This window comes from Rattus norvegicus, chromosome 10 (assembly GCF_021556685.1).
Source record: "Rattus norvegicus strain SHRSP/BbbUtx chromosome 10, alternate assembly SHRSP_T2T, whole genome shotgun sequence".
NCBI classification, from domain to species: Eukaryota; Metazoa; Chordata; class Mammalia; order Rodentia; family Muridae; genus Rattus; species Rattus norvegicus.
The window spans coordinates 20,137,381-20,164,630 of record NC_141543.1 but is presented as its reverse complement, the minus strand read 5'-3'; the positions used below and the strand labels follow the sequence as shown (position 1 = coordinate 20,164,630).

The 27,250-nt window shown below is 49.5% G+C and overlaps 1 protein-coding gene across 2 annotated transcripts; it reads right to left on the bottom strand.

The window, feature by feature from the left end:
• Positions 1-88: 88 nt before the first annotated feature.
• Positions 89-25,342, bottom strand: Clcn7 (Cl-/H+ antiporter 7). 2 transcript variants are annotated; one of them, NM_031568.2, is made up of 25 exons: positions 25,138-25,342; positions 17,427-17,495; positions 15,996-16,067; positions 15,680-15,745; positions 15,068-15,200; positions 14,510-14,619; positions 13,476-13,556; positions 12,133-12,195; positions 11,951-12,034; positions 11,013-11,106; positions 10,664-10,728; positions 10,063-10,179; positions 9,596-9,650; positions 8,891-8,951; positions 8,164-8,302; positions 7,460-7,553; positions 5,993-6,162; positions 4,725-4,776; positions 4,316-4,443; positions 4,092-4,177; positions 3,545-3,674; positions 2,662-2,721; positions 2,399-2,575; positions 1,950-2,030; positions 1,364-1,720 (listed from the first exon to the last, which is right to left on the bottom strand). In NM_031568.2, the coding sequence occupies exons 1-25, from the start codon at positions 25,273-25,275 to the stop codon at positions 1,634-1,636; spliced, it is 2,412 nt and encodes an 803-aa protein (NP_113756.1). In that variant the 5' UTR covers positions 25,276-25,342; the 3' UTR covers positions 1,364-1,633. The 2 variants fall into 2 exon arrangements, with proteins under 2 accessions (XP_087427192.1, NP_113756.1); XM_087571066.1 differs by lacking the exons at positions 13,476-13,556; positions 14,510-14,619; positions 15,068-15,200; ... (2 more) ...; positions 17,427-17,495; positions 25,138-25,342 and having other exon boundaries at positions 89-1,720; positions 11,951-12,056; positions 12,133-12,181.
• Between the last annotated feature and the right edge of the window lie 1,908 nt (positions 25,343-27,250).

Sequence of the window (27,250 nt, the reverse complement as noted above, 5' to 3'; positions counted from 1 at the left end):
CCAAATGAGACGGATACAGAGGGTGATGCCAGAGGGTGATGTAGGCTGCTGGGATTTCAGCCTTCCCAAGAGCCAAAATAAGAATATGTGGAGAGCCAAACTTTGATTGTTTTATTTAACCTAATATATCCAAAAATATCATTTCAACAAGTAGTCAACACACAGGCTGTGGACAGATTGCACATGCTTTTTTGGTACCAAGTCTGAGATCCTGTGCCGTGTTTTACATCCCTTGGGTCCAACTTAGGCATGGCCCTTCCCAATCCAGAGCACTCCTGGCGTTGTCACTTGGACCTACCCACCAGGTGGGCCAGTTTTAACTTCTTGAAGAGCCCAGGCTTGAGGACAGGACACAGGTCACAGAACCCATGCTCTGCAGTGAGCCTGAGAGCAAGTCTGTGATGGGATGAGAAGGCCAGAGTCCCTGCATGGCCCTCCCACTGGGTCCTGGGCTGGCTGCCATACTCTTCATGGACTGCACCACTGCCCAACACAGAGAGCAGCGACTGTTTGTAGAAGGTGCCATTTGTACTTGCTTATCACCATGCTGAGTGCCTGACTCCCCAGAATGCTGAGCCCAAGGCAGAGAACAGAGATCTCTCGTTTCTCATTTCAGACTCAACATAGTTAGCCCATCTCCTCATGGAAGGAAGAGCCACTCTTCTGGAGGGACAACTGAAGGGCAGGAGCTGCCAGCTGTCCAAAGCTGTGTGGCCTTGTAACAGACTAGTGCCAGAGACACTGCAACTAGCTTTACAAAGCGTCCCAGGGGAGACATCAGGTTCGGCTTGGTCCAGTGGAGCCAGCTTTGACAATACAGGGCTTAAGGGTGAGGTTCCTCGGCTCTGGTGCTCACAGGTCCATCCATTGTAGGGCCACCCTGGAATGGCCTGGTCCTGGGAGGCCATTTCCCAAGGGTGTACATAGTACAGTAATAAGCAAGACACTATGGACACCAGGGACCTAAGTGCTGCAAAAAGACCTGCCTTCTGGCTATAGTCCAGTGCCATGGGCCCCAGGTCTGAAAGCCTAGGGCAGATGTTGGTGAATTCCAATTCAGTCTTCATGTGATCTTCAGATCACAAGCCCCAGGCATAGAACCAGTCCCTGTCTTCTGGACAAAGACACAGACGGCATGTGGGGCACACGTGGGTTCCCTGACAGAGCCTGCTCCAGGCTGCATAGCTCCTCACACCCTTTCTGCTGAAGCCCCTGGCTGTTTTGAGCAGTACAGACACAGGATAGGTGCTCAGAGGCAGAGCAAAAACAGCAGTAAATAGTAGCTCTCGCCTGCTGCTTGCCTGTCTGTCTGTCTGTCTCTCTCACATACACGAGTCTCTATTGGCTCTCAGAAGTGAGCCACAAGGGGTGTGAAAACACACTTTACATCCTGGGAGAAGGGACCCAGGAGTGGGACAAGTCTGAGGACTGCAGGTTCAGGGAATAGGGAAATGCTGATGATGTAAACCAACTGCCCAGGACAAAGGGTCTGGGCCCCACACCAGCCAAGCCCGGGGAGGGCATTTGCTCCTGTTGCTGCACTGCCCAGGGCAAGGCTTTGGCTGAGACCAGGGACCCTGGGAGGAGGTGCAGAGGGGCCGGGGTGCCGCTGCCCAAGGGTGGGGGCCAGCCCTCACGTCTGGGCCAGTGAAAGCTCTTCTAGGCCTCCTTTTCCTAGGCGGTATCTTGCTAGGTCCTTCCTGGTCACCAGCCCGACCACCTGCAAGAAAAATACCAGGTCATAGAGTCCCCATAGGGTCAAAAGAACTACTCCATGTGGTGGCATACTCCACATACTAGTTCTAAGTAGGTGTACAATAACAGGTTAGGTCCCAAGGCTTACCGTCCTGAGACAGACAAGACCCCATGTCCACCCACAACTTAGCAAGACTACAGGAAGCAGAGTGAGCCAGCTCCAGCAATCTCCGGCAGGACAGAATCAGTCTCACCTGATTGTGGTTGTCTACTACGACCAGGTGCCTCAGGCCCAGAGCCCGGAACAGCTTGAACACTCGAGGAAGAGATGCCTCCTGCAAGGTAATCAACTGCCTTTAGCCCACTGTACCACTGTGGGAAGACTCAAACCCCTCAACCAAGCATCTCAAGGGTACTGAGCCGTCCTTCCCCTCCATGCCTGACTCTAAGGCCCTGTGGGCCGCTGATAGGGATCTCTGAGGCTCACTACCACTTGACGCCCAACTTTTCTCAGGCTGTTCCTAATACATTCTGGTCTGATGACCCATCGCAGGACGCAAGCCCTACTTGCGCCATCCTTGAAGGCCTCCTCTGTCTGCAGCAATCACTCCAGAGTCCAGAGGTTCCTTACCACCTTTTCAAAGGATACAAGGTATCAACCATACCCAAGCCCTGCTTTCAAGTCCTTTGGGTCAATAAGTACCTGTGGCACAGTGTAGGGAGAAGGGTTCATGAACTCAGAAAGGTCCATGGTGCACTCCCGCTCATCCTGGGATACGTGGATGGACTGGATTGGGGGGAAGCGTGGGTAGGCATCGCGAAAGTCTTTCAGCCTCAGTCTCCGCTGCACCAAACCCATGTTGGACCTCTCCACAAACACCTGCAGGTAGCAGCCAGTTATATGTCTGCCACTGTGAAAGATGCTGCCCAGGACACTCCCACCCAGGGCCTGCCTGCCAGGGGTACCTTGTGCTTCAGGAGCACGATGAGCTGGGAACGCAGGATTAGGCCTTGGAGTCTGGCTGGCTGCAGGAGAGGAAAGAGTCAGAGGCCTGAGACTGCAGTGGGAAACTTTGGCCAACCCTATTCTGTTCAAATTCCCCATTGGCCCATGTCTGCTGTTTAACAGTCACCTCCAGGCATGGCGTTGAAGTGGGCATCTCTCACACACAATGCTGCTAATCCCTAAAGTATCTGACATAGGGCTAAGCCTTCCAGCAGAGGATGGCTTCCATGCTGAGAATGGGATCAACAGGTGGCAAGGTGTAACCTAAGTGTGTTCCCCACATTCTTTCAAGCCATCAGTGCCTGTGTCCAACAATCTTAGCAGGGTAAGACCTGAGCAAAAGGCGTCAACATCAGCTGGCCTCACACCTCACCAGTACCTTTGGACACGTGTCACAGTCACCAACACCATGACTAAGAAGTCCAGTTAGAATCACAGAAGGCCTGTAGTCTGCATGGGACAGTCCAGCTAAGAGAGGACTTTATTACTCTACATGGAACACAAGATTTTCTGTTCAAGAGCTGGAGAAATGGGTCAGTGGTTAAGAGCACTCGATGCTTTTGCAAAAGACCCAGGCTTGATTCCAAGCACCTACATTACAGCTTACACCATCTATATTGCCAATTCCAAGGAGAGCTCTTGTAGCTTCTGCAGGTACCAGTTATGCACGTGGTACACATGCATACATGCAGGCAGAGCACGTAAGTAGAATAAAGGTAAAATCTTAAAAGTTCCTTGTTCAGGTGAACTACATAATGCCCGCCCCCCACCCCATCCCCGACATGTGCTGCTCACGGGCACGAGATAAAATGGAGCTGACATTCAGAGAGGTACCCACAGTACCTGGGTGTCTCCTACATCCTCCACCACAGGGAACCCATTGTGATTAGACGCTGTGTCACTTAGGACATCCACGATGATGCCAACCTTCTCTCTCCTCCTCAGGCAGGTCACAGGCGTGCTCATTACTTCCCTGCCAAGAGGCCCGACCCAAGGACTGTCTCAGTTATATTAACACCACAAGCTGTCAGAGCTCTTCTTTATGAGCTTTTGCGGGGTTGGGGATTTAGCTCAGTGGTAGAGCGCTTGCCTGGGAAGCGCAAGGCCCTGGGTTCGGTCCCCAGCTCCGAAAAAAAGAACCAAAAAAAAAAAAAAAAAAAAGAGCTTTTGCACCATGTGAATACCTGACCGACATGAAGCTGTCAGACTTGGGACCCCAACACCCCCATTTCCATGCCAGAGACTTTACCAAGCACTGGGAGACCAATCATGGATGGCCACAGTAGGAATGCTGGGATCTGGGCTCTCCACAAGCATTCAGTGTTTTCTCTGCCCACATCCACCCACTGCCCCCAGGAACCCAAAAGCTTAACAGGTCAGCTGGCCATACCTGGCAGTGAGCGAATGTGAGGTGACCGGGGCTTCCCAGTGTAGGAAGGGCACACTTTGCAGCTGGATGTGCATGTCATAGAGGCCCTGGATACAGAGTCATGATTCAGGGTATTGCCCAGGGGTCCTTCTGTAGCTGTTGTAAGCCCCTTAAATCCCAGTGCCAGGCTACAAGGACAATATGCAGGGTAAGCAGAGGACAAACCACCCCCTCAAGCTGCGCACCTCAATGAAGACATCACCCACAATCTTGGCAGTCATCAGCACCAACATGATGGGAAAACCGTAGGTCACGTTGCTGGTGGCCTCCATCATGATGACTGTCAGGCTAAGGGTCATCCTCACGATCCCACCTGTGGGAGTAAATAAGCCCCTATCCCTCTCAACACAGTCCCTAGCTCTGCCATAGCTGCAGCCTTTTTACCCACCCATCCTTCCAGACCCCAGAGGCAAGGATGCTAAACCTTGGGCCTAACCTCTGCCACTTGGCCATGCTATGGGACTGATAACCTCACCTGCCTCACTTACAATTCTGCTCACAGAAATGGCAAAGGGTAGCTATGACGGAATACACATGGGTAAGCAGGGTGAGGCTAACTCACCAACGAAGGCAAGAGCAAGAGCTGGGGCTTACCAAGCTGAGCAGCAGCTCCCATCAGGGCGTATTTACCCGGATCTGCCCAGATCTGTGGGAGGCAACATGGGTGAATCTCAGAGACAGTGGCCATCCCCACCCAGTCTGCCAGGGCATACTAGTGAAGATGAGCTTGGGCATAGTGATCCACACGGGACATTCCACTCCAGTACCCTCTGCTACAACCAGTAGGCCAACACTCTAGCTAGGTGGGCCATGTATAGGGACAAGGTACACAGACTACACCTCCTGCCCATGCCCATGAGTTGTGAAGGCTGTGCTTCTCCGAGGAACCTACATAGAGTGAGGACAGCAGGCAAAAGTGCCTGAGGTGCCATTGCCCATGTCCATGAGGACACACTGAATCACCCAAGGAAAGAGACATTCAGCTGTGAAGAAAAAGAGCCTAGAACATGTCACAATACAGATGGGACAATGCACATCACATTCAGTTAGAAATTGCAGACACACGATGGTGTGCACTGTGTGCCCTAGGAAATGTTGGCAGCAGATGAGCCCAAAGACAGCAGGGAAGTAGAGACTAACAGAACTGAGAAGGGGAAATGGGAGCGACTGTCAATACTACTCCATTCTACGTGAGGAGCAGACACTAAAGCTGGAAGGGATGGTGGCTAATGCTAATGCTCAGAACTGTTTATGCTTACAGTAATCATTCTTAAGAACCACATTTCAGAAGTTAGAACCCAACCAAAGCAGATCTGGACAGATACCTGAGCCTGAGGACAGGGAGGGGCAGCTACAGGCTTCCTGTGCTATCCCTTCTGCCATTTGTCGATCTGGTTTTTTTCTATTTCCTTTCCTTTTTTTTTTTTTTTTTAATTTTCCTCCCTTTTCTTTTTTGTTTTCTGAGATAGGGTGTCTCTGTGTAGCCCTGGGTATCCTAGAACTCACTCTGTAGACCAGGCTGGCCTCAAACTCACAGAGATCCACCTGCCCCTGCCTCCTGAGTGCTGGGACTAAAGCCATGCTACCACTGCCCAGAATAACTTGTCAATTTTACTCACACTGAAGTGAGAAAACACACACAGATCAAACCACCCAGCAGCTGGTGAGAGGAAGGGCTGAGGCCAGCGCTAGACAGACCCGGGCTCCTTTTCCTGTTCTCACTGTCCTCCCGGACATGGCTCCAGTTACGTCATATGGCTATTCCACGGCATCCGAGCTTCAGGTGGCTGTGGTGGTCCCCAGACCTAAGGCCACCAGGAATGTTTGCGTAGTAGAGCTCTGGCATGCTTCCCCCAACTCACCGCTGCTCCTGTGAGGTAGGACATGGAGATGCCAAAGAGTCGGCCCCAGGCAGCCCCAATGAGCAGGGATGGGATGAAGACACCAGCAGATACTGTGAGGCCATAGGTCCAGCAGGCCAGGAAGAAGTAGACCAGGGTGAACAGGCCGAGAGTCATGGGATTATAGGAGCCTAGGGGAAAGGAAGGTCATTGGCTACAGCTGGAGCTCAGGCCTGTGCAGGGATTTTCTGCCTGCCTTGTATTCCCATCCTGAGAACCAAGCCACCAGAACCCAGATTCCCAGTGATCCCTAGAAAGTTCTGTATTCTCAGCTTCTCCAGGTGAAGCGTAGGTCCCATCAGAAATGATGGTGAGGAAGTACAGCAAGGTGACCTCAAGGTGGCAGCACAGGTGTCAAATTCAGGGCCCATAATGCTAACACCAAACTCCCCAGAATGAGCAACAGCCTGAAGTCAATGTGTCCTGTGCCATGTAGAGGCTGTTCTCCAGCACAAAGAGGAAGCCCATCCTCCTGAGGGCAACAGCAGACTTCTAGCTCAGCTGAACTCTGTCTGTGTACCATCAGTCTGTGTGGCTAACCATGGCTCAGGTTACTGACATCAGCAGGAATAAGTCAGTAAGGGCAGAGGCCCACATGTGTAAGGCCACTGGCTTATTCTATGGCAATTTATCCATTAACTTACACAGACCTTTCCTATGGACAATCCCCCACACAAGGAATGACAGAACACGATTATAAACAACTCTCCCCATTAGTAGGGTGTATGTCATGGTTAACTTCAGTTGTTAATCTGATATACTTATGAACTAAGGAACTGCCTCCAGGCGTGGGCATGTCTGTCGGGGCGTTTCCCTGATTGCTAGTTGAAGTGCGAGGATCCAGCACACTGTGGGCTGTACCATCCCTGGGCAGGTGGACCTGGGCTGTAAGGAAGATGGCTGAGCAAGCCAGAAATCAATGTTCCGTCATGGCTTCTGCTTCAGTTCCTGCCTCAGCTTCCTCAAAGATGGGACTATACAACCTGTTGGTTTTGGTCGTTCCATCAACAACAGAAAGCAAACTAAACAGCATAGCCAGAGGACACAGGCCCAACGATGCTCGGCTCTGCTTGGGCCCAGTGTGTAGGGCTTAGCTCTAGGCACTACCAGGGCATGGCTGAAGCCAGAAGGGCCTGGCTTGGAGTCATCAAGCTAGGTTTTCTACTGGAGAGAAAGATGGCTATCCTTAGGGAGAAAAGGCAAGGGTGGGGAGCTCAGCCAGTCCCTCCCTCTTCAGGTGCTTGGCCACCAGGTACCACAGAACCTGGCCATCCTGCACAGTGCATGTCTCCTACTCTGCAATGCTGGTTCCTGCACTCCAGCACACCTCACCATACCAGAGACGATGCCTTACCCCAGGGCAGTGACCTCTGAGCCAAGAACTTGTCCACTGCCCACAGGAAGCTGCAGCTCGCTGACTGCACGTACCTGGTGGGTCGTGGAACAGGCTGACGACGCTCTTCTCAGGGGTGTTAAAGAAGGCTGCGGCCATTGAGTTGTATTCGCCATCTGCACAGAAGAGCTGCAGAGTTGAGAGAAAGGACACAGGGGGAGAGATGGCCACAGGGTGGATGCTGTGCCGCTGAGTGCTCTCACGTACCCTGAGTCTAGAGAGCAGCAGACAGGATCTGGGCTCAGAGCACAGCCCGGGGTTAAGTTCAGACAGGGTTTCACTGGCATGACCACCTCTCTGGGAAATGGAGGTCCATCTGTCCCCACCATCCAAAAGGAACAGGAACAAGAACCTAGGAGCTTCAGGATGGACAGTGGGACCCTGGCCCTGGGAACCAGTAGGCCCAGTCTTCTCAGCTCAGCACTATTATCTTACATGGAGGGACACATCATTTGCTTGCCAGAGAGAGGCAGCTCTTGCTTGGGGGTTTCTGTATGATTACAGGTACGTTCCTCTCTTATCTATACTGAGCCTCATTCTAAAACCCTCTTCAGGGGGTGTCTGGAAAGGACTTTGGTGAGATCGGTCTAGGAGCCATTCCCCAGGCACTTGACAGACAGCCTCAGCTTTCCATGGGACCCTATGTACAGAGCAAGGGCCTGCTAGCATTGTTACCTCTGGGAAACGAGAACTCTGCAGTTGGCCCTGCTCACAGAGCCAGCCCAAAGCCTATGCCTACCTGGAGTGGGTAGGACATGGAGCTCCCCTGCAGGGGCTGGCAATCTCGAGACGAGTAAATCAAGACAAATGCAACTGTGGCTGTGACAGCTGCCACCAGCATGGCCTCAATCACTTGGAGGCAGGGCCGGTGGATGTACCTAGAGACCAAAGTGGACTTTGCTGCAGGGATGGCCAGGGATAGTAGACTCACTCACCTGCTCTGCCCCTGGCAGTTGCCAGGGAAACCTGACCCAGAACCCATTGATGGGAACACAATACAGGTTTAATGATCAATCAGCCCAGACTCCTGGGTTATCTTTCTCCCCCTGACCATAGACGTCTTTGTATTGACTCACCCTGCTACACCAACATAGCAGCTGATACCAGTGCAAAACACAGGTAGATGCACCATGAGCCCAAGACCTTCCCAAACAACTTGATTGCTTCTCTTCTAATAAAAGGGTTGGCACCCCAGGCAGAAGGTGGGCAGCATCTAATTTACCCAGGACTTTGTTCTCTGTGACAAATTTTATCTGCTAACTTTCAGACCAGGACCCAAGGAACATTTCTCAGGGGGGTGCCTCACTTGCACTTACTTGTCCCTCTCCCAGAGGCCACACCTGTCCTGAGCAGCTGGACAGACCTTTAGGGAAGGGCCCTCACTGACAAGGCCTCCACAATTTGTCCATTTCCTGTACACAGTGGGGCTGTACCTGTCAATCTGGTATACAAAGCAGGGTTCTCACCTGATTCGAAACATAGTTAGCCAGTAATTCAAGGCATTGAACACGGCTCCAAGAATGCCACCTGCAACCAGAGAGGAGACTAATGTTAGTTTGACAGGGAGGATAGCGAAGCTCCCAGAAGTGGGGAGGCCCTGGTGAGGTGGGCTGTCTAATGGCTTCACAGGCACTTGTCACTAAGGCTGCTTTGCCCTCCACTCAGCTTTGTGCACTGCAGCATGGCTGGTACACCTCACTCAGAACCCAGACCTTCAACCTCTGAGCATGGACATGACCTTCAGGTATAAGGTGTAGTGTAAACTGATGGGCTCCTTTAAGGCTAGGGCCCCTTCCCCAAAAATCTCATTTATATCTATGTAAATGTTCTAAATTCCAGGGGAAGAAAAACAATAGAAATATGAACCACTTCAGGCCCTGAGTATTTTGGATAAGAAATAATCCTCACTCTGTAGATGTTGTAAAGACCCCCTACCCCTCAGGGAATCTGAATCTAAGTCTGGAGCTTTACAAAGTAGAATTAAAGCTCTGGGGCCTTTCTAAGGTGCCTGCCCATGCATGCATCTGCACAGTAACGCCAGCAGTGTGATGCCTAGAGGTGAGGAGTGGAGATCTTGACCAAGGCACCTGCAGACCTGCACCACTTTGGAGTTGGGAGTCCACCCTTGCCAAAAGGTTCCCTCTGGTCCATGCTACAGGGAGGGGCCTTACCCACCACACCCATGGCGATGAAGACAGGAATCTCATGGATTGTGTAGGCCATTTTCTGTGCAGAGGGGAGAAAGCAAAGGCTTTGAGAAATGGCTGCTTAAATTTTAGGACTGGGCAGGAACTCTGCCTACATGTACAGAACCTTCTAGCACTTTTGTCAGAACCAAATAGGTTTCATGGGTGAGGTAAATGGTCTTTGAGAAGACCTTATGCCCCCTGGCCCTTTATGGCTGAGCTGGGTTGAGTGGCTTGTGCAGCCATCTCATACTGCAACATTTATAGCTGGAGCAGGTCCTTGGGCACATGCTCAGAGCACTGCAGAGCGCTGGAACTGACAAGTAAGAGTTCAACATCCCTCCTTAGAACTCTATCTTCCCATAGCCATATTCAAGTCTCAGCTTTATCCTAATGGGGTTCTAAGGTGGCAGCAGAAAGGGCAAGTTGGAACTATGTAGCTGGCAAACTACCTCTGAGTCGAATCTTCCAAAATTTATGAGGCCAGGGCTGGACAGGTCCCACATGTTTCCATGGTAGATGCTCAGAACAAAATTCAGTGTAAAGGTCGAAATCATGGAAGCAAAGAACTGTTGCAGAGAGAAGCCAGAGTCTTAGAGATTTGCCTGGTGTACCCAGTACCCTCAGAGTCCAGTCCAGCCTACTCAGTATTCAGTGTCCTCAGAGCTCTACTTGGCCCACCCAGCACCCTCAAAGCCACATTTGGTCCACCTAGATTCTAAGAGTAATATAGAACACTCTCCTCTGAATGCCAGAAGCAGGCACGGAGATAGGGACTTCTGTCATTTGAAAAGCTGTGTGTCTGGATACCCATCTAAGACAAAAGGAAAGGGTCTGGAGCCAAGTGGGGCTGCAGCTCTATACACAAGTCAATGAAGGACATTAAGAGAAGGTAATGTTTCTGGGGTTCCTAGGAGCCACCAAGGCTGGCAAGAACACCTAGGACAGGCGTAGTGCTGCTGGACCCACCGAGGGACTCTACAACACAAAAGGATGGGCTGAATATAAAGAGTTCTCAAGGGAGGAAGAAGCGTGGTCACCCTGGCCACTTACAATTCTCCATGTCAGGAACTGATTCCAGAAGGAGGCGCCCTCTTCCAGGCTGAACAGGACCCCACCTGGAAGGCAAATAGCAGGGCTAAAGTGCCACCAAGGTCATAGGGCAGCTTATCCACTGCCATCGCCCAACAGAGGCACCAGGAAACTAAGGCCAAGATACAGGCATGCTGTAAGTGGAAGCAGGCCACAGCTGGTATCTGTAAGACACTGCCCACACCCTCACCAGGCACTTGTCTGCAAACCTCAGAACCAGGCCTATAAGAAAGCCCTGCTTCACCATCCTGGGCATCCACAAAACACCTGAGGGCATAGCCAGAGATGAGGTGGACCTGGCCCTCCTTACCCACAGGTGCTCCAAACGCAGCAGACACTCCAGCTGCAGCTCCAGCTGAGACAAAATCCCGCTTCTCTGTATCTCTGCGGAAATATTCAAAGATCTGAAAGAGAAGACAGAGGGTGTTGTGGGAGGCTGAGGGGCTGCTTATCACAGAGGGGAAGTTGGAAACAGGTCCCATCAAACAGGCCAAAGAAGGGACATTTTTTTCTAGATAATCAGGCATCGAGCAGTTTTCTAGATAATCACATCATTATCATCACAGCAATAGCTACTGGATTCACAGAGAGCAATGTTACAGTGACAGATAACAGGAGAGCTGGCACTCCCATGTACCCACAGCTGAGAACCACAGGATTCCACTTGTGACAGAGACTGAACCTCTCCATGCATGCAAGAACTCTATGACCTTCTTGTTCCAGCTCTACCCTGGTAACTGAAGAAAGCCCAATGAGTGGAAAAATTTTAACAAGGATTGTTCAGCAGGCTTGGTGGTACATCCCTGGCATCTCAGCTCTCAGAAGCCCTGAGACAGAATCCTAAGTTCAAGGCCAGCCTGGCTAGACAGTGTAACCCTGTTTCAAAAGACAGTTTCATATTTATCAGCATAAAAGTTTAGTGTAATGCCTACCTCACTGCTGGTAACAGTGGGAAACATAACAAAATTATACCATGTGTCTGCGGAGCCATTTACAGCTCAGACCTCCTTCGAGTATTCTGAGAAGCTGGTCAGAGATTCAACAGAATTACACCAGCACCCTAGGAACTGACCATGGAGACGCCACGTAGTCTGTTAACCACCTGGACTGGGATCAGGCCAGACTGCCCTTAGACTTAGAGACAGTAACAGGAATTGGATGTTGAGGGAGACCCAGAGGTCTGGATGAAGACTCAGCTGAAACACAGCTGTGAATCCTTAGTCCACGAGTGTGTGTGTAAGGACTCACCTTAAAATCTCGCTTGAGTGACGTCGACCTTCCCTGTGAAATCCCTGCAGCAATCACGGATCCTGAGTGGATCATTGGCCCTTCCTGGAGCACAAAGCAATCAGTACTTAGAGGCCACGCATGGTGTCAAATGACAGGAACTCAGACTCAGGAGGGACCAGTGTCACTCATTCTGTTGTTACCTTTCCCACAGCCAGTCCCCCTACCACAGACAGAATCACGCCAGACACCTTGATCACCAGCGTCTGGAAAAGGAAGATACAGAGTTTGAGTAATCCTGTTGTACATGCCTAGCCACAGGGGGCTCAAGGAAGGCCAGCACTGCTGCTGAGTGCTCAAGTGAGAACTCCCACTCATCACCCAGCCACACCACAAATGCTAGGGCAGTCCTCAGGGCTCCTGCTCCACAGCCCCTCGAGGAACTCAGAGTTGATGTATTCCTGGAGGGTCAGAGGGAGGAAGCTCAACCCTGCCCAGGACTAGATCTCTGCCCTAGGCCCAACACAGTCTCCACATGAACACACAGGTGCAAGCACCTACTTCAAGGACACCCGAGTATTCATCCCCCCATCAGGTCAGGAACCATGAAGGTGGGGACTGAGAGACTATGACTCTCCTGAACTGTGTGAGCCTGGTGGGTGATCAGGCAGGTCAAGGGTGAGCAAAAGCTGACTTTATTATCTGAGCCCATAAACAATATAAAAAAAATTATCAAACTTATAATGCCTTCCCTGGCACATGGGCCCTGGTGCAGAGAGAAGGGGGCAACTGGGAAGGACAGCATGCTCTCAACACAGGCTCTGAGGAAGTCTCCTAAATCCAAAGGTATTTAGCAAAACATTCCAGATTGTTCACAAAGTTCAGTAACAAATCAGCGCTGTGAGGAAGCATCATGTTCACCCTCTTCTACAGTAGAGCAACAGCATGGGACTTTCCATTTCTAGAGTGTGGCCATGCTTTCCTTGGCTACAGGGCACCAGGCCCAGGAACATCCCAGAGGAGGCCACAGAGAATCAGGCAAGGAAGTCCCTCAAAGGAAGCCAATGTCTACCTGCCCTCTGAGATGGGGACAGGAGGCAGTATCTGGCCAGACTCGGACAGAAAGGCTGGTCTTACAAAAACAAACAGTAGTAATAGACTGTGGTGACAACTGTCTAGCCTCTGTGGCATTAGGATGATGCCAAGATTGTGCACTACGAGTGTGAGAGAAAACTTTGAAAACAGGGAAGGAAGGAAAGGTGGGCCATCTCCCACCGTAGCTCAACCTGTCTAGCTATAAAATAAATACTCAGGGTCGCACAGTCCCGAGTTACAGACATGTACTGCATGGCTGCAGTCACAGCATTTATGCTCCTGCATTTCTTATTGCCATTTGCAGATGCACAGCCTGTTGTCAGTGCACACGTAACAGCTGGTGTGCACATGACTTGTGCCAGGTGTGGAGGGTCAAGCAAAGGCAAAGACAGACTTACAGAGACAACAATCAGAAATCCCATGCTCTGCCCCGTTTCACTGCACACCTCACCTTGAGCCGCACCACGTGGGGGATCTTCACCCCATTGAGGAAGCACTTGATCTGAGGGATTCCGCTGCCAGCAGCAACTGGCTGGAAAGACAGGGGTGCCAATGAGCAGGGAGAGTAAGAGGATGCAGCCTCTACAACCACAAGAGCAGGCACAGGGAAGGCTTCATGTCAGGGAGGTAGAGGTCCTTCCCTACCCCCAGCCAGGAATACAGCAATCCCTGAGGAAACCTTGTGGGAGTGTGGGAAGGGTTAAGGGAAAAGTCTGATGGTCATGTGTCCCCAAGTGAGCTGGGTGAAGGGACATTCCAGGATGAACAGGACACTCATCATGTACTAAGCAGGAACTAACACTTCCTATCTATGGAGAGCTGCACACTATGGATACATAGCAGGTTCTAGATGCTGTCTTTTCCTCCTTTATTACCCCCACAAAGAAGACAAGGATCAAAGAGGAACCTAGAAGAAAGGCGGACTCCTGGGGGCTTTGGAGGAACCACCTGTGGGTTAAGAGTATAGTCTCAGCGCAAGGCCCTGGGTTCGGTCCCCAGCTCCGAAAAAAAAAAAAGAAAAAAAAAAAAAAAAAGAGTATAGTCTCCTAGAGAGTGGCTGGTCATGCTATTCCCTATGCATGGATCTCTGCATGAATTGCCCACATTGCTGGAACCCTCAAGCCCTGGAATAACTCTTTATCTAGCTATGTGAAGGCCCTGAGAGATCTAGATCTATATAAATATGGGGTAGGCGTGATATACCTATGGTCTGGATATGAATTGGGCAGCCAAGAGATAGGTTGGGAGTTATACTATTGGATTAAATACTGTACTAGTAGGAGTAAGCTGAGGAAGTTGCAGTGTTTTCGGTTCTGACCAAACATTTCCCATTCATATCACACTGTGATTCTCTCTGGCAGAAAGCCTCCACTATCACAGGTTAACAGGGGCTCATGATGGGAAAGCTAGAGGAGCCCATGCTTTCACCAAGACCCCATGCCCACCCTTGATCTGGGGTACCCACTCTCCTACACATGACTTTACCTCTATGAAGGCCACAATCACAGACCCCACGAGCACGAAGGCAGAGTTCAGTGTGGCCCACAGCAGGAGGGAGAAGGACAGGCCGCCCTTCTCTGTGAACTTGTCGATGTCTCAGGGATGGTCAAGGACAGACACCGATGCACTTCGGGAGCACACATCTGCCCTACATGTCTCACTCTGTGGCCAGGCATTCTGGCCAGATCATCTCATGACCTGGGCCAGCACAACTACTGAGTAGCTAGCAGGCCATGGTGCTGAGTGGAAAACCTACAGACTTCTCACAGCCTGGCGAGGAATACGCCACACACATGCTGAATGCTGCGCACATATGGTAGGTGATGTCTAGGAGTCCGGCCTGTTCTGTTCTTTTTTTTTTTTTTTCTTTCGGAGCTGGGGACCGAACCCAGGGCCTTGTGGTTGCTAGGCAAGTGCTCTACCACTGAGCTAAATCCCCAACCCCTGTTCTGTTCTTTACTGCCTGCCTGTGAAGACACATGCCTGGGATCTGCTGTGAACCCTCCTCCCACATGCCCCATACACAGTGTCTTTGGAGGATACTGTCCTTGATGACTCGGTACTTGAGGCCTGCCAGGTTCTCCACTACAATGTCAATGAAGCAGGCTACTAGGCCTGTGAGGATTCCAATGAGGGCACAGATAACCCAGCGCTTGATCTCCACTGTCCGGAAAGCCTAGATAGGGATGGGGAATGGGGCAGAGTCAAAGGGAGCACTGCATCCAGGAACCTGCCCTGGTGCTGGCAGATTCAAGGGCTGCCACCACACGTAGTACAAAGTTTTGCTTACGCCCCAAATCTGCCAAAAGCAGCCTCCAGCCAATGCTTCAATGACCATGGAAGGCCACAAGAAGTTCCAAGGAGGTAAGAAACATTCCCTAGAAATTCACAACCAGCCACTAGTATTTGAAAAACTGTCTATCATCTGCAGAACAACCTTATTGGCCATGATTACATCCCTCCCTCACAGTTTCCAGTATCTGGTGAGAGGGGTCCCATGTTCAGAGCCTCATCCTCCAATACACAAACTATGAAAGCAAATGCTGGGTGTAGAATCCAAGCTCGGGGGAGAAAAAAGAGGGAGATGAAATGGGGATACTGCCTAGCCCAACAAGCCGGCACCAACCTAACAAGCCATTGGCTCACTCTGCTCACCGTGTGGTTGATTCGTCTTTCCTCCTCCAGGAAGAGCTGATTCTCACTATTGTCATAGTCCAGGCTCTGCACAGACCAGGGCACAAGAAACTCAATTACTGACCCAGGGAACTGGGCAAGTGTAGCCAATGGAAAGGGAAGAGGGCTGGAAAGGATAGGGCTTGAGCCCAGGAGGAAGAATAAAAAACCCACCTCAGGGTTGGGGATTTAGCTCAGTGGTAGAGCGCTTGCCTAGCAAGCGCAAGGCCCTGGGTTCGATCCCTAGCTCCGAAAAATAGAAAAGAAAAAAAAAAAAAAAAAAAAAAAAAGAACCCACCTCATACTTGAGGGAGAGGAGCTTCTCGTTGTGTGGAATCTCCTTGGGGAAGGTGTGAGGAGGGTCCACTTCCTGTGGAAGAAAAAAACAGTCTCAAATCCCAGAGCTCTGGGTTATCTGACACACAAGGCTGGGAAGGCACAGAAATTTACAAAGCATCATCCCCTTCAGATACCTTAGGTTTGTTTCAGGAGAACAAGGTTAGTTTAACACCCTAGAAATCAACCGATACACTATGTCAAGATGAAGGGAAAAGTCCACAGACAATTTTAAAGACACAGAAAAAGCAGTATAGTCAGGCAGTGTTGGTGCCTGTCTTTAATCTCAGCACTTGGTAGGCAGAGATAAGGGGATCTATAAGTTCCAGGCCAGCCTTGTCTACAGAGAGAGCTCCAGGACAGCCATGGCTACACAGAGAAACCCTGTCTTAAAAAACAAAACCGGGAAAAACCATTATAAACACTCAACAAAGCTGGGTGTGGTGGAGCACGCCTATAATCCTAGCACTTAGGAGGCAGGTTCAAGGGGATGGGAAATTCAAGGCCAGCTGGGTTATGCAAGCAAGGCAATAAAACCAAGAAAGGACAGAGCTCGTGCTGAAGGCACAGGCTTTAGCTCCTACCCCAGTCCTGGGAAAAACAAAACCCTAGAGTAACAGAAAAGAACTAAAGAAGCTGACATAGGTCTGCAGGGATGGCTCAGAGGCTGAGTGTTCTAGCAGAAGACCCAAGTTTGGTTCCTAGGGATCCATATGGTATGACTTATCACAGCTGTAACTCTGCCCCATGGGGGCCCAATGCCTCTGGCCTCTGAGGCATGTGAGACCACTCTATATCATTACCCTTAGGGACAAATAAAACCACAGTAGACAGCACACAAATTCCAGGGGGGAAGGGGTGGCTAAGGAAACATTCCCTTGTTTGTTTTTTCAAGATTTATTTTTTGTTAAGTGTAGGTATGTATGTGCCTGTGAGTACAGGTACTTATGGAGGTCAAAACAGGGTGCTGGATCCCTGGGAACTACAAGTGCAGGCAGTTGTAGGCCATCTGACATGAACATTGGATCCTCTGTAAGAGCCCCTGGAGAGCTTGTTTTAGGGACACCAGAATCTACCCCATGGCCAGAGAAAATGGCTTTTCTCTAAGCCTGAGGATTCCTCATCCCCAAAACCCATCTCACCTATTCCTAGAGTCCTCAGCTCACTTGGCCACTGTCACACTAAGCTCCTGACAAAGGTCTCTGTACTGTGTGGCTTCCTCCACAGTGCTTCTGCCTCTTCACAGTTGCTGGTCACCTGGCCTGAGAGGACACATGGATATTCTGTGTGCCCTCTCTGGGAGTCCTGCTATCTGCCAACCATGCTACCCTTCCTCTTTCCTTCACTCAGTGAAGGTCAGCTCAGTGGGAGCAGAGAACATCACACCACTCACCGGGTCCAGGAGTTCATCATCCAGCTCCACGTTGTTCATCTGTCCAATTCGGAAAAGTGCAGAATGAGACTATAAACAGAAGAGACCATGATGGCGGGCATCAGATGAGGGCACTACTCATTCTCATTCCCACCCTCACACTCTGCCCTCCGTGGTTGCTGGAACCCAGGTCTGCTCCTGACATGCATAGCCTGTCCCTGAGAAGTCCAGCACAGGACAGAAAGCCTGGCTTTCCTCACCCTCGTACACCACTCTGTCTGTCATATGAGAGAGAGCATGATCCTGCACCAGGGCCACAGGCCACAGAATGTGTCCAGTGCATGAAACTTTATTTCTTCTCCTGCCTGCCACATCTCTACAAAGCCATGTCTAGTCTGCTTCTCCAGGCCTCTATCTGCTTCAAGCATGCTAATACAGGCCTCCCAAGCAGAGCTGTGTGGAAGAGTTGAGTAGATAAGAGTTGTGAAGTCCTTGCAGATCAGCCCAAGTGTAGGGCTGCTAGCATCCTTTTTTAAGGACACTGCCTTGATTGTAAGCCTCCAACCTGAAAAAGCCATGCCTGCCTAGTAACGGGGAGGTAGATGAGTTGGGGGTCGTACTTAATGTTCAGTTTCAACTGTTTCTTGAGTGTTTTCAGAAATGCTGGTGAGGGGAAGGCCAACCTCTGAGCTGAGCAAAAGCTGTGTGGCCCTTTGTTCAAAGCAGAGTAGCTGTGATAAAAACAAAGTGTGGAAGACAGAGGAAGCTCCAAGGCCAGCCATGCAGAGAGAAGGGGAGGTGGCCAGGCTGTTTCACCTATCACAGATGGTCTAGACAAAACCAAGGCCATCAACAATTATTTCACTGTACCGTAAGTACCCAGAGTCAAACCCACAAGGCCTAAGAAAATGGAACCTCAACAGTTTGAGAGGATGACAGGAGAAGGGCCAGCTATGGGTCACATGACAGTACTTGTTCATACACTATCCTTGGTGAGCAGGGACCCACATCCATGAAAAAGCAACAGCAGGCAGAACAGAAAATCAGGCTGACAGAGTAATGTGTGACAGCAGGACAATCCGGGCTACAGTGGAGCACAGGTGCTGGACCCCACAATCCTGGCTATAGTGGAGCACAGGTGCTGGACCTCCCTTAGCAGCGAAGGAGCTGCAGAGGGCTCAGAGCTGTGTCTGACTAACAGAGGCTCCCATGGGTTTACACACATTGCACAGCTGGCAAACTCGGTGCCCTTGTACTGAGCTACAATTACTCAACATACCACCCTAGAGGAACTGGTTGAGAACACAGGCCTGCTCAGGACTAGTTTTGTAATTTCTGGGAATCTATAATTATTTCAAAGTTACATAAAACAAAATTTCCCACAAACCAACAGACTGAAAATATAACTTTCAAAACAGGATAAATGCCATCATAGTATTGAGAATGACTGACAGGCAGAAAGCAGACAGTTACAAAGCACCCAGATATACAAAAGTGACCAGAAGAAAAAGGCTCTGGGCTGATCCCTCCCCACCCCAAACACAGAGAAGTGGCTGATCAATATACAGAGAGGTGCTCTAGACTCCATTGAGATGCTACTGTCTAGCTATGGGGGAGAGAGGGGGTTAGAAAATCGGGGCTGAAGAAATGGCTCAGTGGATTAGCACTTGCTACACAGGTTTGTGGGCTTGAGTTCAGATTTCAGCACTCATGGGAAAAAGCTGGCTACCTGTGTGTCTGTAGACACAAGAGGATCTATGGAGCTTGAGGTAGCTTCAGGTTCAGTGAGAGTCTTAAAGGAACAAAGTAGTGATAGAGTGGGATACCCAATGTCTTCCTCTGGACTCTGCATTTGCTTGTGTGTATGCATATATACACCACATATATCCCTTTCCCATACATATTAACCTCTCACCCATACACACCACATACACCCCTCTCCCAAATATACTAATCACACACACACACAAACCCTCCCATACAACAACATCACCACCACCATCATCATCATCATCATCATCATCATCATCATCATCATCATACCACCACCATCTGTTCCACATCTCAGTAAAAACCCAAAAGATCAGAAAGTGGGATCTCCAAGAGACATCACTCATAATCACAAAAGCATTATTTACCCACTTGTCCATAGACATAAAACAGACATACTAAGGCAGTAATGCCTGCTATAATGTGGATAAACCTTATAGACAATGTGCAGAAGCCGGTCACAAGAGAGACAAATATAAGGGGCCTGAGGGTATGGCTTGGCTGGGAGAGAGCTTGTCTAGCATACAGGAAGGCTTAGGTTTAATCTTCAGTATTGCATAAGCCAGGTGGAAAGAGAGGAATCAAAAGCTCGAGGTCAGAACTGGAGGGATGGCTCAGTGGTTAAGAACACCAGCTGCTCTTCCAGAGGACCTAGGGTTTGATTCCCAGCACCCACATGGCAGCTCATACCACCAATAACTCTAGTTTTACGAGATCTAACATGCCCCTGGCTTCTGCCTACACTCGGCATACATGCGGTGCCCATACATACATGTAAGCCAGCCTGGTCTTCATAGTGTATTCCAGACCAGTCAGAGCTGTGTGGTGATATCCTGCCTCCACTACTTCCCCACCCTGCAATGGTTCAAGATCCTCAGCTGTAAGGCTGTGAGGCCAGCCTCCTTAGTATGCTTATATCCATAAAGACAGAAAGTAAGAGGAGGTGGCCAGGGGAAGGAGGAAGAAAGCAAGAAAAGTTGGGGGACAGTTTTAGTCACAGTTTCTGTTTTACAAGATGAAGAAGTTCTGGAGACTAATTGCCCAACACTAAGAATATACCAGATGGGCAAGTCAAGGTGGTGTACGCCTTCAATCCCAGCACCCAGGAGGCAGATCTCTGAGTTTGAGGCCATCCTGGTCTACAGAGGGAGTTCTAGGAAAGCCAGGGTTACACAGAGAAATCCTATCTCAACAACAACAAATATAAAACACACACACACATACACACACACACACACACACACACACTCACACACTCACACACACACTCACACACACATACACACACACACCAGATGGGTGGCAAAAAATACCTGAAATGCTAGATTCTTAGAGGTTGAGGGAAGAGATCAAAGAGGAAAAGCCTGGGCCAGCAAGATGGCGTAGTGGATAAAGGCATCTCCTTCGGAACCCGATGACCTGAGTCCACACAGTGGAGGAAAGCACCTACTCCAAGTGATCCAGAGTTCCATACATGCATGTCCCCCCACCCCCAAAATGCATGTAAAAAGAATTAAAACCTGGCCTCAACTACACAGAGAGCTCAAGCCCAACATGAGTCCTTTATACTGACTTACACACTATATATACCAACACTCTGACCACACGTAAAACTTAGGAGTGGGAAGTGAGAGTACCTGTCTAGTACGCAGAAGCCTGGGGCTCAATCTCCATTATGGGGTGAATGGTGTGAAACTAGATAGCACATTTATGTCATGTGCTCTTACTACAAGGCATACACATACATGTACACACCTGTGTGTACACACACATGCACTCACACTCCAATTTTATTTGAGAAATGAAGACGACTGAATTCTGCCACCTTCAAGGTCCAGGTAGCAGCAGCAGCAACCTCCAGTTCCATTGGAACCAGAGCTGGAAGACAGCACTCTCACACTGAGGGGACACCCTAATTTTATATTTTTAATAATTTTTTTAAAGACAGGATTTCTTTGCATAGCCCTGGCTGTCCTGGAACTCATTATATAGACCAGGCTGGCCTCGAACTCAGAGATCCACCTGCCTCTGCTCCCTGAACGCTGGGATTAAAGGTGTGCACCACCGCACACAGCAATTATTCTTAAGTTGCTCACTGTTGCATACCCACCAGCTCTACATTCCACCTCCACGAGCAGCTGCCACGTGCCAGGCTCCATGCTAAACACCACAGAAACCCAGACTGTTGCAGCAGGGACATCAAAAAAAAAAAAAAAAAGTGCAAATAAATGTGACAAAGGTGGGGGTTGGGGATTTAGCTCAGTGGTAGAGCGCTTGCCTAGGAAGCACAAGGCCCTGGGTTCGGTCCCCAGCTCCGAAAAAAAGAACCAAAAAAAAAAAAAAAAAAAAAATGTGACAAAGGTGACAAAAAACTGGAAAGAGAGACAGGCCCAAGACGTAGTAGCCAGAGGGTCTACAACAAAGCAACCCAGAACAGGGAGGTGTGGGACATAGGGAGGAGCCTGTGGACTGGTGGACATGGCCCTGTATGGCTGCCTGGAGGCTGAGGACCCTGCCCTTCAGCTCACTACACCGTTGGGCTGAGGCTTGGGTATGAGCTGAGAGAGGAGGAAAAATTCCTGAGACTGAGAAGCAACAGGAGGGGGGTCAGGGGGTACTGGGACAGTCAGAGGACCCATCCCTGAAGCTGTCCGCTGGCCACAGGTTTCCTGTCCTACCCAGCAGCTATGGTCTGTGGTGTCAGGACAGGACAGGACAGCTTCACACTCACCTGAGGTCCCTCCTCTGCTGAGGGAGGAGGCGTCTCTGGTGGCGATCCCCAAAATGGGCCTGTAAGAATGCCCTGCATTTAAAAAGACTGCAAACAGGGCTGGAGAGATGGCTCAGTGGTTAAGAGCACTGACTGCTCTTCCAGAGGTCCTGAGTTCAAATCCCAGCAACCACATGGTGACTCACAACCATCTGTAATGGGATCTGATGCCCTCTTCTGGGGTGTCTGAAGACAGCTACAGTGTACTTATATATAATATATAAAAAAATCTTAAAAAAAAAAAAAAAGACTGCAAACACACACTGCCACCTCTCCACCATTTGCTCTAAGATCAAACAGCTTCACAGAAAACTCTACTTCCTGTTGCCCACACACATGACTATGACTTGCAGGCTGACCTCACCCTCTCTCTGTTCCTCTATCACCCTACACCTAAGAAAAGGACCAAAGACTTGGCCTCCAGGTAGTGCCACAGGGCCTGAGCTTTAAACAGGGCCCAGCCTGTCCTGCCTTCAGCAGCTACTACATGGCTTGGCCAGCTTCCGCCTGGCTGGGTGGCAACACTGCTTCCACCCAACCCTGGAGATGCTGCAACAAACCCCAGCAGCTCAGGAGGTAGCCAGGATAATGAGCTCATGCGCAGTGCCTAGGGTCACCTGACTATGCTCCCCTTTTTATTTCCAAAGACTAGCTTAGACTCCTGCTGCAGCTCCAGGGCAACCCATGCTTAACTACGAGCCTGCCTATTGCCCAGACTTTCCCTGAGAAAAGCAACACCAACAAGTCATTCAGCTGAAGAGGGGCCATGGCCAAATGTCAAGTGCAAAGATGAATTTCCATTAGTTTCATAGGGTTTTTATTTGTGTGTTTTGTTTTGTTTTGTCTTGAGACAGGGTTTCATCTAGTTCAGCTTGACCTCAAAATCAGACTTCTGACTTCCGATTCGCCTGTTCTCACCACCTGCATGCCCAATTATAGGCATTTACCACCACATTCAGTTTTATGTGGTGCTGGAGGCTGAACCCAGGGCTTCACTGATGCTAGGCAAGCACTCTGTGTCTCCAGACCCTTGCTGTTGATGACTAGTCTCCATTGAGAGCCTGTTTTCTAACAGGCTTGCCCAGTGTTACACATTCGTTAACTTTTTACAGATGAGAAAACTGGCATCAGCAGGCCTCAGATCCTGCTGGAAATTCTGGCTGGTTTGGTGCTCAGTACAGAGAGTTCCCAAGCTGTAGCCAATGCCTGTTCAACCCGCCTAAGCAGGCAAGGATCCCTTAGCACTGGAGTCCCAAGCCTCCTGTATGCCTCTCCTAGACCTAGTCACACTCAAGTCAACTCAAGTGACTGAACAAGACTCCTACACCTCGTACCACATCCCACCCATATACTCTCTGTCGTGTTGCTCTGTTTGTCTGAAGACTTTGCACAATTTACACAGAGCACAAAAGTGCTCATTGCACATATTCCTATGGGGTTCCTCACACAAAACCAGCAAGGTGTTGAGCCTGTTCCCAGAGGGAAGGAAACTGTCCTATGCACCTCAGTGACCTGCACACAGAACAGGGAACCCACAATGGGGCAGGTGCACAACTATTTTTTTTTAAATTGTTTAACAGCAACCAATCAATTGTATTAACTGCAGCTTTGAAACGATAATGGTGTTTAGGGGAAAGATCACCTCATTCTTTACTCTTATGTCTATTTGCAAAGAAAAGCAAAACCAAATAAAAACAAAATCCACAGCCATTCAGCCCAAACTCAACTTCTGTTAGTTTCCAAATTCTTCCCTCTCTTAAAATCAGTTTCCAACATAAAATTACTTTCTTTTTGCAGAGAGACATGCGCGAGTGCTTGAGCATGGTGTTACTCTGGTGGAAGCCAGGAGAAGAAAAGGTGGTCAGATCACCTGGAGCTACAGTTACAGGAGGTTGAGCCACAGGACCCGGGTGCCGGGACCTGAACTTGGGTTCTCTTTGAAGCAACAGCCCCCTCACCAAGAGGTTACTTTCTTTACAATAACAATTCACACCTCCCAGAAACACCCTAGGAAGGCAGACATAGCCCTATCACCTTCCTCAAGTCATTTCAGGTTGCTGCTGCAGACCAGATTTGCAAGTACATGTCACTTCAAAGGGAGTTGAGCTGCTTCCCAGCAACGAGAAACTGACTTTTGACTCTCATTGTCCTAAGCACCTTCAAGGGTCTATAGCAAAGCCCATATGTAAGTTTTCATGCAGCTGCCTGATCTTGTGTTCTTCTTAGCCTCTAAAATAGCAGGAGTGTTTGCCAGACACCTCTAAAATCAGAAGGAGGAAGGGTAGAGGGCGGATATAAAACAGACTAACATCAAGGAATTGACATAAGTAACTGACTCAAAGCTAACATGATGCACACAGGCAAGAGAAGCAAAAGCAGGCGAGCCAACAAACCTGTACCCTTTTTCAAACGCTATGCATCTAAAGGCACAAACTGTTTTGGGTGCTGAGCACACTCTGGCCTCTGACTTGTTGCTTATCCTGTCTGGCTGCATATTCTATCTTCAATTAGGTAGCAAGAGAAAATGAGTGGAAACACTTGTCATTCCAATTGTGCCCCAAATGTTTGGAATTGCTCCTATGAGAAAGGAGGCAGACACTTTCACTGAAAACGCACTGCCATTTAAGCTGTCTGTGAAACCTGCCAGGCGTGTAGTCCAGGCCTTCCAAGTTCTTGGGGAAATGAGGCGGAATTATGAATTCATTGCTAGCCGTGGTCTTACTGTGAGACTGTATCTTGAAACGCTAAGGGCTGGGGGAGCAGACCTGAGGTCGTATGCTTGCCTAGCATGTGTATACCCTGGGCTCGAGCCTCGCCACAAAAAGTTAAAAAAAAAAAATCAACCAAAAAAACAAACAAACAAAAAAAAAAAAAACAAAAGAAACCACAACAACAACGTTAAAGTCTTAGGATCTCTTGCTGAAAAGTCAATGACAATGGTTGCTGGAGGAGAGGGTATCATTTTTTTCTGATGGTGTAGCCACTTGGTGGGGACGAGATGGGAAGAAGGGGTTCAAAGGGGAAGAAAGGAAGAGGCTTATGGGTGCGAAACTATCCAAAATAAGTTTTCCAGAATTCAAAAAAAAAAAAAAAAATAGAGGAGAACGCTGTGGCCTCCCTCTGGGCCCGGCCAGCACACTGAAGACCAGCTTAGCGATCCCGGCGGCCGCATCTCCGGCCCGCGGGCCTCACCTGGCGCGCGCCCGGCCCGGCTCCGTTCAGCAGCGGCGTCTCCTCGTCAGGTTGCCCCGTCCTTCGAAGCAGCGGCGCCCCCTCCTCGTCATCGCGATCTCGGCCGGACCAAGACACTTTCTTAGAAACGTTGGCCATGGCCCACTGAGGACCAAACTCCACAAGAACAGCCGGCAGCCCGGCAGCGTTCCCGTGACCCGCGCCCGGGACTCACATGATCTACCATCGGTGCCCACGTGACCCAGGACGGAGGCCGGTGAGGTCCGTAAGCGCGGGGTCTCCTGGGAATTGTGGTTCACTGGTCCTTGCAGCCCGGCGTAGAAACCTAGATCTTAAGACCCCTAGCAGTTAGTGTCTTTACTGAAGGCAGTGACCCAGACTCCAGAGAAGAACTAGCCGGAGATGCACGCCCAATCTCTGAAGAGATGATGTGAAAAAATATATAAACTAAGTTCTGGAATCGTCACTCTCAACCAAGCTGGCCTCATGAGTTTTTTTGTGTTCAACGGGCAGCTGGACTACTGCAATTCTGGGAAAGGGCTTGAGATCCTGAAGTTCCAGAGGAGGAAAGATTGGGGGAGGAGCAGGAGGAGGGGGAGGGGGAGGGGAAGGAAAGGGCTTGAGATCCTGAAGTTCCAGAGGAGGAAAGATTGGGTGGGTGGGGGGGAGGAAGAGGAGGAGGAGGCGGCGGCGGCGACGACTAGGACAGCACATGGGTGTGGTGTTAACTAGCCGTAGGATGCTTTAGGCAATAGTATTTTAGCAAGGCTAAGTTAAGTGTAATCTTAGTAACCGGCATTAGATCAGCAAAGTTGTTCTTAGATCTATCCTGAATTATATCTATATCGGGGTAAGGAATGGGATTTGATACTGCAACTTCAGGGACTCGAGAGTGACAATAATCATCATGGGTAGCACTCTACAGACAAAGAACAATGCTGCAAGGTTAAATTCTGAGCAGTGTCACGGCAGTTGCTTTACTGAAGATGGTAGAAGGGAGCAAGGAAGAAAGTGTCCACTTAATAAAGGAAATAGGTATACAATGCGAAAGCTACATTTAACAGAGAAACATGGGAAAGGCTGGGGTTAATGTGCACAACATAGGAAGGCTCTATAAAAATAATTAAAATTCAATTCAGAACTTCAGTGGTGGCAAAGGTCATGTATAAGAGAGTTAACAAGGATTCTAGAATATGTCGATGCCCACACCGACACGGCACCGAGAACCAGGCTTAAGCCTGGGGATTAAAAAACACACATATTCGGGTCCCTCGGGTTAAGAGAGAATGCCAATTCTGTAGCTTTATTCACCGAATATATACCCCAAGTTCACTGGGTGGAAAATTCCAGGAAGACCAGCCTAAGTCCCAGGAACAAAGACTGAGAGCAAAGGATGGGAACGAATGGACCATTGCCCAGGTGTACGCCCGGGTATGTCGCTACCGGGCCAGGGGATTCCTTTGTTAGGAACAAAAGGCTTCTACATGCATCAGCAGGGCTTCAGCAGGGGTCAAACACTGCAGGGGAGCCAGGAGGGTCCGACAAATATATATATATATATATTCTATATACAGTATATATAAAATAATATATTATATTACCTTGAAACTTTTTAGATTTGAAAATTTTCAAATCAGGAAAGTTTTAAGTTCTTCTTAACTTCTAAGGGTGAGATGAAATGTCCTTCCTTTCACACAAAGTAAACCAAAACCAAACACAGAATAAGAGGAAGAAAGTTAAATGAGGTTCTGAATTTTCCCATGATTATCCTGCGATCTTGCAAGTGTGTGTGTGCGCGTGCGTGCGTGCGTGTGTGTGTGTGTGTGTGTGTGTGTGTGTGTGTGTGTGTGTGCATTCGTGTGTTACACCCTCCAAAAAGGTGTAATTTCCTCATTGATGCACCTTGGCTTTGTCATTTTACAAGATGGTGACAAGGATATTATGAACCTCTTTTGTATTGCTGGGCATTGAGGTTGGGAAATGAAGCTGGATTGTCTGAATTGTCTAACTAAGATCATTAGTATTCCATAGGGCTTGAACTTAGATCCGTTTATTTTCAAAACTTTGATTAGAAGCTGGGCAGTGGTGGTACATGTCTTTAGTCCTAGCACTT

Coding starts and splice junctions, on each gene's coding strand:
- Clcn7 (NM_031568.2), bottom strand. CDS start 25,275: ATGGCCAACGTTTCTAAGAAAGTGTCTTGGTCCGGCCGAGATCGCGAT. Junction 12,035..12,132: donor GGGGACTGGCTGTGGGAAAG/GTAACAACAGAA, acceptor TTTGTGCTCCAG/GAAGGGCCAATGATCCACTC. Junction 7,554..8,163: donor CCATGTCCTACCCACTCCAG/GTAGGCATAGGC, acceptor TCAACTCTGCAG/CTCTTCTGTGCAGATGGCGA.